The 13,351-nt window shown below is 39.0% G+C and overlaps 1 protein-coding gene across 1 annotated transcript in view; it reads right to left on the reverse strand.

The window, feature by feature from the left end:
* The window catches only part of LOC147698098 (arylsulfatase D-like), a 723,577-nt gene that overhangs the window by 529,660 nt on the left and 180,566 nt on the right, over positions 1–13,351 (reverse strand). Inside the window, exon 2 of the mRNA XM_086934774.1 lies at positions 12,507–12,570. Within this exon, the coding sequence (XP_086790900.1) occupies positions 12,507–12,529 (23 nt within the window). The 5' untranslated portion in view covers positions 12,530–12,570. The remainder of the gene's footprint in view (positions 1–12,506; positions 12,571–13,351) is intronic.

Consider the following 13,351-nt stretch of genomic DNA (forward strand, 5'->3'; position numbering starts at 1 on the left):
TTAGCCCTTTAATTCCGATTTGCACAGAATTAGTTTAAGATTCTTGGCTCTCCTAAAGCCCATTTGGGGAAATTCCTCTATTTGATCACTTAGTGTTGAGTTACTAGTCAGGAGGTACCAGTGACTCTTCAATGTCTTTCTGATGTAATGATGTCCATTATGATAATCTGTTAGGAACCTAATTAATGTAACTGTACACTTCAAAATATAAAATTCTACAATGACATTACTACATTCTTAAAATGACACACACAACGCTCTACAATACATCATAGGGAATGTTGATAATAAAAACTCTAAGAATTCGGACAACACATTCCCTTTTCTTCGGACATAAAAAAAAACCCATAGATAAAAAATCCCATCTAATTTTAATTCCATACCTTAAAACAATATGAACTATTTATCTAGTATTAATAATGTAGTCTTTCAACCATCTTGGTGGCACCACCTTCCTCTTTAATGAAGAACGAAGAGAATCAGGTGCATCAATCTCAGAGCTAGAAGAAATGGGTTCTTCAGGAACCAGTAGTAAGGTCTTCAGAAGAAGAAGCACTGCTATTACCCATATACACCACATTAGACTCCTCTAAGTTGTCACCTCTTGAAAGAATATTCTTAGAAGCATCTTTATCTAAATCCTTAGGTTTCCAATTGTGGTTGGCAAAATCTGGTTGACCTTTGGCAATTCTATTCAAGTTCCAAACCCTACCATCACTGACTCTTACAGCGTTAAGTAGAACCTCAATAACCTAAAAAGGTTCTGAAAATTGTTAATCACCCCTTTGAACCTTGTTAGTTTCTTTTACACAAACCCAATCTCCTATATCTATAATAACCTCTTTTGTACCAAGCCTAACATCGTAATGAGCTTTACTTTTTTCAAGCATTTGTTCCATGCCTGCTTACGCTTCACTTCTAGACCAAGGCTGCATTTCATTAGAAAACAACCATGTAGGAATGGGTTTAGAGCGTGGATTCCTGCCTTTCATAAGTACAAAGGGAGAGAATCCTGTAGATTCATTCACAGTAATACTACACTGTTTTTCCTATTTCAGTAGGCTAATCAAGATTACTGTTCAAGGATAATTGAATGGCGTTTTTTAAAACTCGATTAAACCTTTCCACCATACCATTACCACTTGGGTTGTAAAGTGAAGTGGTTTTATGTGTAATACCTAGCTTTTTAAAATAGGTTTTAGCTTTTAATGATAAGAATTGTACACCATTATCTGTGAGTATGCATGAAGGAATACCTTCTGTAACAAATGTCTCATCAAAGAATAATAGAAAAGGATCAGTGGCAGCATTTTTAACAATTTTAACAACTGGCCATCTTGAGAATAAGTCAAAAAGAACAATTAAGTAGCAATGAGAACCATCATAAATAGGTCCCATAATGTCAGCTGCAACACATTCCCAGGAATTTTTAGGAAAAAATCCTTTTGACATAGAAGGACGGAATGTTTGTAAGGTTTTATCATAAGATGAACATGAAATGCAATACCTTACACTTTTCTCAACCTGGCCACCAAAACAATCTTTTAACTAAAGCCTTAGTTCTAACAATTCCAGGATGACCCTCATGACAAAGATCGATAATTCCCTCACACAAATTTTCAGGGGGAATTATTCTTTCACCTCTTAAAAGAGTTTTGTGTGAAATAGATAAATCTGATCTAATTTCCCAGAATGCTCTGTTCGAGTCCAATAAGTCTTTTTTATAGGCCAACCACTAATGACATGAGACATATCTGCTTGTAAGGTATTGTCTTTTAAATATTCACTGTACCATTCCTCCCTACTAAAAGCCGATAATCCTTCATCATGTACCAAGGCAATTTGTAATTCGTTCCATTCATTATTTTCACACTGTTCCAACATTACAGGCATTCTAGATAAAAAAATCTGCAATTGCATTGTTTTTACCAGGAACATAAATTATTTTGTATAGAACATTTTGCATCCTCATGGAGATTCTGGCCATTCTAGCTGATGCAGTAATAACACCTTCAGTTGCCAAAATTATAACCAAAGGCTTGTGATCACAACGCAGTGTGCAAAAGTTTCCCCCAAAAAAGGTTTAAAATGTTCTAATGCCCATGCACAAGCTAGGGCCTCTCTCGCTCTATAATCGGGTATTTCTCCTCACATGGAGACAAGAACCTCGATGCGTAAGCTATAATTATTTTTTGACCTATGTCATTAATTTGTGACAAAACTGCCCCAAGCCCTTTGTTGCTGGCATCTGTAGTAATCACGCTATCAAGTGAAGGGTCAAAACTATGAAGGGCAGTAGCTTTAGCAATAGCTTCTTTGATTATTTTAAAATCTATGTCACAAGGCTGTGACCAGACAAAAGTACATTTTTTTTTTTTAGGAGTTGGCGAATATTGTAGGTTTTGGTTGCAAATTTAGGGACATATTTTGAACAAAACTCCGCCATGCCTAAGAATGATCTGATATCATCTTTACTGGTAGGTACAGGAGCCTCGGAGATAGCGGAAACCATTGAAGGTTTAGGTCTAACACCTTGTTCATTGATTATGTGACCAAGATAAGTTACACTTTTTTATGCAAATTTGCATTTAGAATGCTCTACTGTAAGACCTTTACTGTCCAAAATATTCAGGACCTTTTTAAGTCTCCTTAAATGTTCCTTCCCATCATTTTCACCGAATACAAGAATGTCATCATGAAAAAATCTGACCTTGTTCTTTTTTAAAAAGGTAAAACATCAACCATTGGAAAACGGCGGCCGCCGAAGCTAAACCGAAAGGCATGCGTTTATATTGAAAGCACCCAAAGGGGGTGACAAAAGATGTAAATTTCATTGATTCGGGGGACAAAGAGATCTGGTGATAGGCAGACGATAAATCTATGGTGGCAAACCAGTGAGCATTACCTAAACTTGACATCATTTCATTGATTTTTGGTAATGGAAATTTATCCACAACTATGTTATTATTCAGGTACCTTAGGTCAACCCAGAGCCAAATTTTTCCATTACTACGTCTTGCTACGACGATCGAGGAAACCCAATCAGACACTTCAATAGGCTCAATGATGTTATTTGACACAAGTTTGTCTAACTCCTTCCTAACCTCATCTCTTACCAAAATGGGAATGTTCCTACATTTATGTACTTTAGGACACGCATCTTGTTTGATAATGATCTTGTGCTCAAAACCTTTCAAATTACCTAAATCCTTGCTGAAAACATTTGGAAACTCTAACATATCTTTGCTAATTACATTACAGTCATCAACAGCCAATACCTGTTCTTTGCTATTGGGGTCTAAAATGATATGCAAATATTTTTGGTCAAACCACCAAGGAACAGGTGGTCCCTTTTTTGCAATATATAATTTGCCTCTACAATCTCTTCCTTTAAACTTAAAAATGAACCAACTGTAACCTAAAAGATCAATGGTTTCCCCACCATAATCTTCAGGGTGAATGTCACGGTCTAATAACTGTTCACCCACTTTTTGTACAAAAAAAGATCTCCAAAGTTCTTCGTTGATGATAGTCTAGGGTGAGCCAGAGTCAGCATACATTTTTACCTCAACCCCACCAATCTCCATTAAACAAATTGGTTTGTTTATAATAACATCATAATGAATATTCAATACAAGTTTGTCATGTAAGTTCATTACTAACCCATTTCCAGCATCTGTGTCATCAGTTGTATTGAATTTTTGCTCATTTTCATCCATATAGTTTACAAATTTGACATTATTCTTCCTCCTTTTGCAGGCTTTGACAAAATGACCTTTAAGGCCAAAATTAGTACATTTAAACTTAAGAGCAGGACAACTTTGACTATCCGCTAAATGCTCTAATCTATTACATCTGTAACATTTTGGTTTATATCCCGTAGGAGACGTATACTTATTGTATTTAGGTTTGACGTTTAAATTAGCTTTATAATTTACTGTGTATTTCTTTCTATCATTAATATTTACTTTACCAACAACTTCAGAAGAGGTATTATCTTGTTTAAGGACACTAGCATACCTGCCTAAAATCTCAGCCTTTCGTACAATAGCGAGAATGTCATCCAACGGGGCATCACCATTAATCCACAACCTATCTTGTATAGTGGAATTGTAAACGTGCATAACTATTTGATCTCTTATTAAATCCTCTTGTGATACACCAAAATTGCAATCTAACACTAATTTCTTGAGATCAGCAAGGTAATGATCAATGCTTTTGTCCTTTTGTTGTTTCCTGGAAAATAATTTATACCTCGTCACACCAATACAAACCTTTGGGGCAAAATATGTGTCAAGATGTAGTATGGCTAAGGCATATACATTTAAATCACCTGGAAAACAAGGTTTAGTCATACCCTCATACACTTTTAACCCAATGGGGCCTAAGGCATGCAAAAGTAATCTCTTTTTTTTGAGCATGAGACATTTTTCCCTCTTCATCCAAGGCATCAATATAGTTGCAAAAATACAGCTTCCATTCCAACCATTTCAAAGGAGGTTCAGTTCCAGAAATCCAAAAAGCTTGTGGAGGATTAATGGATTAGTGTCTAAAAGTCAATATTTAGCTGTATTATTCCAAATTCGCCTACTAATTAATATTCATCAAAATAAAAAAAATAGTATATCCTGTAAAGCTTCCAAAGTCTCAAAAAAATATATATGTATCCTTGTGCTGAACTTGACCAGCGTGATGTCTGTACAAGTAGAACTTTAATTAATTAAGTACCTGAAGGTTTTTTTAAATATGTAAAAGTTCCAATTACGAGGAGGAGCAGGAAAAGAGAGAAGAAAAGAAAATACATACGCTGCGGGTTGAATCATGAATGATGAAATGCTGAAGAAATTTGCTGGTCTTAAATTAAAACTGAAGGGTATCAACCTTCCGGTTGTTAATTACATTGTGAAACTGTCCTTGAGTTCAACAAATAAGAAAAATAAATATGGCCTCTGTGTAGGCGACGTGACATGATTAGCGTGAGCACGTATGCAGACATGAAGCACAGTCTACAGATAATCCAGACGTCATCACGAAATGAGCAATGGATCTCGTGCGTTGCCATTACTACGCTCGAGCAGTAAATACGAGCGTGCGAAGATGAAGGTAAACGCTAACTTCATAGACCAAAAAAATATTTTTAAAGCGTTTGTTACTCACGTACAAGAGCACATCGATTCCGAATTATGAAATATACAACTCCTACGTCCCACGTCGATTCAGAAATATTAAAGTATATCATAGGTATTCCTTATCTTTTAGTCACAGACAACTCCAAAGTAGATGGAGTAATACCTTCGGTACATCTAGTGCAAGCGGATAACTCCCACATCAATTTAGGAATCGTCGAGAATTTTTCTTGGTACTTCCTTAAAGACGTGTAATTGAAAATCTTGAGGTAAAGCTTCTTCTCCATCATTAAAGTTGTGTAGGTCCTTCTGCTCTTCGAATCGTCGCCAGTGTAATAAAGGATTCTGGATAATTTATAATTCAATTCCCTTTATTAAGTCGAAGAGCTGAACCAGCATGTATCCAGCTTCAAGCTTTACATGTAACTGTACACTTCAAAAGTTGCATTCTACAATGACATTACTACATTCTTAAAATGACACATACAACGCTCTACAATACATCATAGGAAATGTTGATAATAAAAACTAAGAATCTGACACAACAACCGCCTTCAACATAAATTATTTTTTCATGAATATCCACTGTAGCAAGCAATATTTTTCAGATAAATGAAAGACAGAAAAGCGTGCACTGCTGTGAACCATTCAGGGACTATTGTGCATTGCAAAATTTAGCATTCCTTACTGTGCAATATTTTAAGCTTTTCTCAAGTGAGTCCCTTTAAAATTATTTTAAGCTAGTCCAGTTTGTGAGAGGAAGGGGTTAGACATCTAGAACAAGCACTGACAAAGCCAATAGGTCTACACTGGCTACCAGCTTTTTGGTTTTGTAAATGTTCATTTTATTTTGTCATGGGTCTTGCAAAACGGCATTGCTGTGGAAGCTGAATTACAATTGTCAATCTGAAAAGAAACAGTGGCCAAACGCAAAAATATTTTGGGTCTGAAAGACATTGGCATGCTACTTTGTGTGGATGTGCTCTTTGGGAAAGAGCAGCATGCAGCCATTCACAGTTAAGTCAGGCAATGCCTGAAGTGGGCTGCCCAGTGCCCCAAGGTCATTGCTGTAGGCGGTGTAACAAAAACGTGAATTATAAAATAAACAGATACATGGGAGAAGAAGGCTTGCTTAATGCCCCTATTAGTAAGTAAATCATTTTAGTGAAATCTAAATATTTTGGGTAACATCAAAACCTAAAAACACGGACTGACAAACCAATAGGTCTGGCATTCACTACCAACCTTTTCACTGTTCCAGTGCTTGTTTTGCTTATTCATAGTGGTTGCAAACCTTTATTTTTGGGACAGATGTTGGTCCTCACCAATCTAAACAAATATTTGTCAAAAGCAAAAGTAAATCTGGTCTCAAAAAGACAACAGTCCCTTGTAGTCCTGGCATTGAAGGCAGTTACTTTGTGTGAGGATGTGCTTATTGTGGAAGGGTGTTATGTTGTCACTAACAGTGAAGTTGCCAGTGACATTGGACTGATCCATTGACCCACGCTCTAGTGTGCGGGGCAAAAAATGTTTAATGAAGCAACAGGCAATTAGAAGAGGACTGTCTGAGAGCACACATAAGTAAACATATTACATAAAATGTTTTTTGTAAAATGAAAAGGTCTTGCTTGGCTAACACCAGACAAACTGAAGTGAATAAAGTGATCTCAACTGGAATATAGGACCCCACAGACAAAACTTCTGTCGGGTCTAAGTTCACTTGCAGCTAGACCAGCATTTCTCAGGCATTGCAGGCCTGCCAATAATTGAAAAATCAGTGGTTAATAACATTCTAAATTGTAATCATTGACCAGTTATCATTTACACTGAGCTATGCACATGAGTCCTCTAGCACTGGATGACAGCACACATCTAACTTTACTGCTATCATATTTGTGACTGGGCACATATGCTTCAAGCACTCCGAAAAATGAATGATGAAACGTCTGCCTTTTTACATGTGGGAAATAAGGCAATTTGTTGCACATCACGCACTGTGAAAAAAAAATACATATACAGTCATTTCATAATTTACAGTGGTCCTGTATCGACAGGATTCCAAATCAAGTATTTTTACTAAAAGCTAGCATCTACAAAACAAAAACTTGTGTTGTATCCTTGCAAACTTAAACAAATGACAAAAGCGGTTGAACTAGGGCTCTTGATTTAAAATAGGAAGTATGGATGCAGGTGACTGGAGTTGATGTTCAGAAAGAAGTAAAATATCTGCTTCCATTCTGTTATAGTGTGGTGGAGGTTTTGCATAAGGGTGCATCAATTTATTCAAATGCTTTTTTAAGTTTTGCCTGCACAGCACTTGCACTGTGCTTGTGAAATCTCTTCCATGTAATATATCTTAAAAGGTAGCTCTTATCAGTTCTAAAGCCAAATTAACTGTGTTCATTTGCTTTGGTGCGGACATTTTTTTTGTTAACTTCCCATGGGAGCACGTATTAACGACACTTATACTAATGCTGTTCACCTGGTTTAAACCCCATGCACTGTTGCTTTCTATAACTTAGTTGTGTACAGCAGATGCCCTAGAACATTAATGGCATTTCCTAATCATGACGCAGTAACTTACTTTGCACTTTGTAGGCATTATCGGATTGGCTTTTTCAATTTAATCTATTTGTTGTAATAAACATTGCACTTAAAAAATAAAGTTAATATACAAGAGCATAGCGATATTTTACTTCTAAACAGCCAGCCACAAGTGTAGTTACCTTGCAGACAACAGGGTCATGATTTGAATGGTGCAGCAGGTGCAGTAGCACCAGGGTCAGAAGTCCTCTAAACACATAATATTGCTACATTAGACTACTAAACAGGCAGTCCAATTCCAGTTAAAAGGGTCTTGATTTGAATGTTGCAGCAGGTGCCGTGGCACTGGGTCCAAAAGTGCTAGGTACCCCAGTAAACCCAGATTATTGCTAAAACTTCAAAATAAACAGGCAGTCACAAGTGCAGATACTCTGCAGACAACAGGGTCATGATGTCCATGGTGCAGCAGGTTCAGTGACACCAGGACCAAAAGCTCTAGGCACCCCACTAAACACTTACATTTGCTATATTTTACTACTAAACAAAGTCACAAGCACAGTTACCTTGCAGACAACAGGGTCAAGATTTTAATGCTGCAGCCGGGGCAGTGGCACTGGGCTCAAAAGTTGTCAGAACTCCTCTAAACACACTGTATTGCTATACTTCACAACTAAACAGGCAGTCAGAAGTGCAGTTATCCCCCGAGCGCTAGGGTTATGATTTCACTAGTGTAGCGGGTGCAGTGGCACCAGAATCAAAACATCCAGGCACCCCACTAAACACTAATTATTGGTATATTTTACAACTAAACAGGCAGTCACAAGTGCAGTTAGCTTTCAAGCACTAGGGTCGTCATAATTTGAATGGTGCAGCAGTTGCAGCGGCACTGTGCCAAAAAGTTGTCAGAACTCCTCCAATCACCTAATATTGCTATATTTTACTACTAAACAAGCACTCACAATTGAAGTTACCTTAACATTTAAAGGGGCTTGATTTGAATGGTGCAGCAGCTGCAGTGGCACCAGGGCCAAAAGTTGTCAGAACTCCACTAATCACCAACTATTGCTATATTTTACCACTACACATGCATTCACAAGTGCAGCTCCTTTGCAGGCAACACGGTCATGATTTCAGTGGTGCAGCACGTGCAGGGGCACCTGGCCCGAAGGTTGTCAGAACTCCTTCAAACCCCTAATATTGCTATATTTTATAAATAAATAGGAAGTCACAAGTTCAGTTATCTAGCAAGGACTAGGGTCATGATTTCAATAGTGCAGTAGGCCCCAGTGGCACCAGAATCAAAAGCTCCAGGCACCCCACTAAACACCTAATATTGCTCTATTTTACTCCTCAACAGGCAACAACAAGTGCAGTTACCTTGCAGACAGCAGGGTCATGATCTGAATGGTGCAGCAGGTGTAGTAGCACCAGGACTAAACTTTGTCATGACTTCCTCGGAACACATAATATTGCTATATGTGAGTACTAAACAGGCAGTCACAATTGCAGGTACCTAGCAGTTAACAGACTTTATTTAAATGATGCAGCAGGTGCAGTGGCATCAGGGCCAAAAGCTCTAGGGACCCCACTTAACCCAGGAGTAAACTTTACTAATGAACAGGGAGCCACAAGTGCAGTTACCTCGCAGGCACTAGGGCCATGATTTTAATTGTGCTGTAGGTGCCATGGCACCAGGGTCAAAAGTTCTCAGAACTCCTATAAACACCAAGATTTGATATATTTAACTAATAAATAAGCTGTTACAAGTGTAGTTACCTTGAAAGTACTATGGTCATGATTTCAATGGTGCAGCAGGTGCAGTGACACCAGGGGCCAACGTTTTAGGGACCCCTCTAAACACTAAATATTGCAATATTTTACTACTAAACAGGCAGCCACATATGTAGTTATCTTGCAGGCACTAGGGGCATGATTTGAATAGTGCAACAGGTGCAGTTGCACCGGCAACAAGAGTTGTCAGAACACCTCTAAACACAATATTGCTATTAAATCAATTAATTCTATTATTTCCCTCTTTCATTTAATTTTTCAAAATGTTGCTATTACTTACCCACACTTTACCATTATTACCAGCACAATATATTGCCTTTTTATACATAATTTATTTATTTTGAAAGTTTTATATAGCGCGAACATGACTACAGAGGGTTTCAGAGCACTTTACAGAGTATGAAAAAGTAAGAGTACATGGAACACATAAATAAACATCATAACAACAGGTAAAAATATTTAGAATGTCCAACAGTCTCAAGTACATAGCATCTAGAGAACAGAGCAGCGTCAAATAGTCTGAAAGTCAGGTGGGGAAAGAGGTCTGAGGCAGATATTTTTTCAAGAGCTCTTTAACTTCTAATTTGAACAGGGCATAGGAAGGGATCACCCTGACTTCGGGGGGGAAGAGTTCCAGATCCTTGGCGCCATAACTGAAAATGATCGATTAAAGGTATTTTTTTTCTTGAATTTTTGTGGTTTGAGTAAAAGGGTGCTGGCACTTCTAGAGGCTCTTGAACCAGATGAGAGTTCCAATTTCTGAGCGAGGTACATCGGGGTCTTGAGGTGGATGGCTTTGTGAGCCATGCATGCAATTTTCAGCTGTATCCGAGCTTCATAGGGGAGCCATTTCAGAGCTAGCAGGTCAGGAGAGATTTGGTTGAAGTTTTTTTGTGCCTGTATTGAGCCTGTCCGCAGCACTGAAGGTCACCCTAAGGGGAGCCGTTATCACTCCGGGCAGGCCACACAGCATAGCAATGCCATAGTCCAGCTTTGTGATCACCAATGCTTGCACTGCAACCTTTAAGTCATGAGCAGGGAGATAAGGTTTGAGCTTCCTAAGGATGCTGAGCTGAAAGTTCACTCCTTTGGTGAGGGAACTGATGTGTTTTTGCATGTTCAGACTCTTGTCTAGTATGATGCCAAGCAAGGATGCAGAGTCAACGAGAGGAGGTCTGCTGTTAAGAGCCAAAAGTTGATTTAACCATTGCTCAATGTCCAGTGATTGCTTCTGGGATGAGATAAGGAGGAATTCTGTTTTTAGAGCATTTAGTTTCAGGCGATTACGTGTCAGCCAGTTTTGCGTTTCCAGTAGGACTGAGTTAAGGGACTGAATGTCCTCAGGGGAGGCGATCTTCAGGTATAGTTGAGTATCATCCGCATACATGGGATAGTGAATGCTGGATGATTTGAGCATTTCTGTTGGAGGCTCCATGAACAGATTAAAGAGCATGGGAGAGAATGCTGAACCTTGGGACACCCCCAGCGAAACCGTGGCAGGATGGGACAGGGATTGGTTTACCTTGAAGCGTTGGGATCTATTCAGGTGTAATGAGGAGAACCAATTAAGCACAGGCCCAAACATCCCCATCCTGTGTTCCAGGAGGTCAATTAGAGTATCATGTTGGACAGTGTTAAATGCTGACAAAAGGTCAAGAAGGATCAGAAGGCACGACTCATTGTGGTCCAACATTCTTAACGCGTCATCAACGATGTGCGTTAGGGCCGACTCTGTGCTATGGCCTGAACGGAAACCAGATTGGCAATGGTCCAGGAGTTGGAAATGGTCGATATGGTTGCAGAGTTGGGCAAGCACACATTTCTCCAAGAGCTTTGCTAAGGTGGGGATGTTGGAGATTGGGCGGAAGTTTTGAAGGTCTGAGGGATTCGCAGTAGGTTTCTTTAAAATCGGAGCGACTTGACCCATTTTTAGGCAATCTGGAATGTTACCTTGCCGCAGTGAAGCATTGACTAGCATGGTCCACAATGTTAATAGGGAGGATCTAACATCCGGGAAAAGGATCGATGGCAATGGGTCATTGTAGTGGTTGGAAGGTTTCAAAGTTGCCAGCGTTTTGCGAATGGTGCATTCATCCAAGGTTTGGAAGAGATTCCAGGAGGCATTATTTTTGGGGAGGTGTGAAAACGCCGGGACCATGCAATCACTACTAGTTGGTAGTAGGGGGGGTAGGTGGGCTGATTGACAGGTGCTTACAGGCCGATCGTAGTTCAGTTTCAATCTTACTGGTCTTATCTAGGAAGAAATTTGCAAATTCTTCGCAATTGGGCAATGTCCCTAGACCCAGTGATTCAGAGTTCAGATGACGGTTGGCTTGGGACTTGATGAGTTTGAACAATTTTTTGGGACTTTTTTTGCTTGGTCGAACTGAGCTTTGAAAAATGTGGCCTTGGAGCATCTGATGTGTTTATTATAGGAGCTTCTCAAGGATCTTAGGTGGTGCAGATGCTCAAGGGATGGATTGGACCGCCACAACATTTCAGCAAGTCTCAGGTTTCTCCTGTCTGAATTAAGACTATCTGTAAACCGAGGTTTGGAGCGTTTGGAGGGGATTCTTTTGAGCTGTAATGGGGCGATCGAGTCTAGGACATTCCGCATTGCGCGGTTATAATGGGCCGTAAGTTCGTGGACATCCGACATGTTTGGTGGAGAGGGCAGGATGTTATCACAGAGAGCAGTCAGCTCAAGCGGGTTGACATTCCGTAGGCATCTTTTCAGCTGTTTAGGGTTCTTGGGTTGGGCTTTATTTGTTCTTACCAAATCCAAGATACGGAAGGTAATGCAATAGTGATCGGTCCAATCACATGGGAGGATAGAATCGAGGAAAAGGGAGTTGGGCTTACCAATGACGAGATCTAAGGTAGCTCCTTCGATATGTGTGGGGCCGTCACAGATTTGAATTAGGTTAAGGTCAAGACTTTCTGCAACTTCTATTGTACAACTACTCAGCAAACTACAACCTACAAACAAAACTGCCTATTAAACACATAAGCAAAACCAAATGCATTTACCAATGCTGGACTTACCTCTTATATTTTGAGCATCCCATGTTGGCGTTCAGAAACTTAAGAAGCGTAATAAATTCAGAATCTGTAAAACAAGGTATGGGTTGGTTACAACCTCAGCATGATGTCAGATCCAGTGTTAAATATTATACAGGTTCAAATGCTCAGTGCAGTTTTGAACCCAAGCAGAAGTAGGAAAGGGTCAAGATTTGGGTTATTGAACTCATTCTGCATTTGCTATAGTCAGAATATAGGCATGTAAATGGGCAAAAAATGTCCACCCCAATACCCTAAAAAATGAGGCTGCATTAAAAGGTATTTTTCAAATTTTAAAAATAGCTGACACACAATGATTTCCAATACAAAGAAGTGTGATATGAGAGGGTTGACATGCTGAGTTTGTGGCTGCACAACCATGCCTATACGCAGGTTTTCCCTGTGATGTCCACATAATGTAGACCTCAGGTTTTCTCTTGTTTTTGTATCCCACTGCTTTCATTATGTAGACATATGTTCATATATTTGAGTACCATTTCATGTGAATGTTTTTCATTAGTTCATTTTACAGTGCACATTATAAACTTTGCAAAGACCTCAATTTCGCGTTTCGCAAAGATAGTCCAGCAATTTAGTTTTCAACCATATTGCACCTTGTGCATCAGGTGTGTTTTACAAAAATTCAACAAGGCCCTATTTTTGAAGGAGAACTAGGTGAAAGAGCATACTATTTAATTGCAGATTGTTACTTTCATAAATATTCAACAAAAGACCCTAATGTTTTTAATTGATTATCAAAACAATTTAAAGAAATGGTATAGAAGGTTATAATACATAACCCAGGCAGATGCCATTCCAGGCTTCCAGAG

The sequence above is a fragment of the Lissotriton vulgaris genome, chromosome 8 (assembly GCF_964263255.1).
Source record: "Lissotriton vulgaris chromosome 8, aLisVul1.2, whole genome shotgun sequence".
In the NCBI taxonomy this organism is placed as follows: Eukaryota; Metazoa; Chordata; class Amphibia; order Caudata; family Salamandridae; genus Lissotriton; species Lissotriton vulgaris.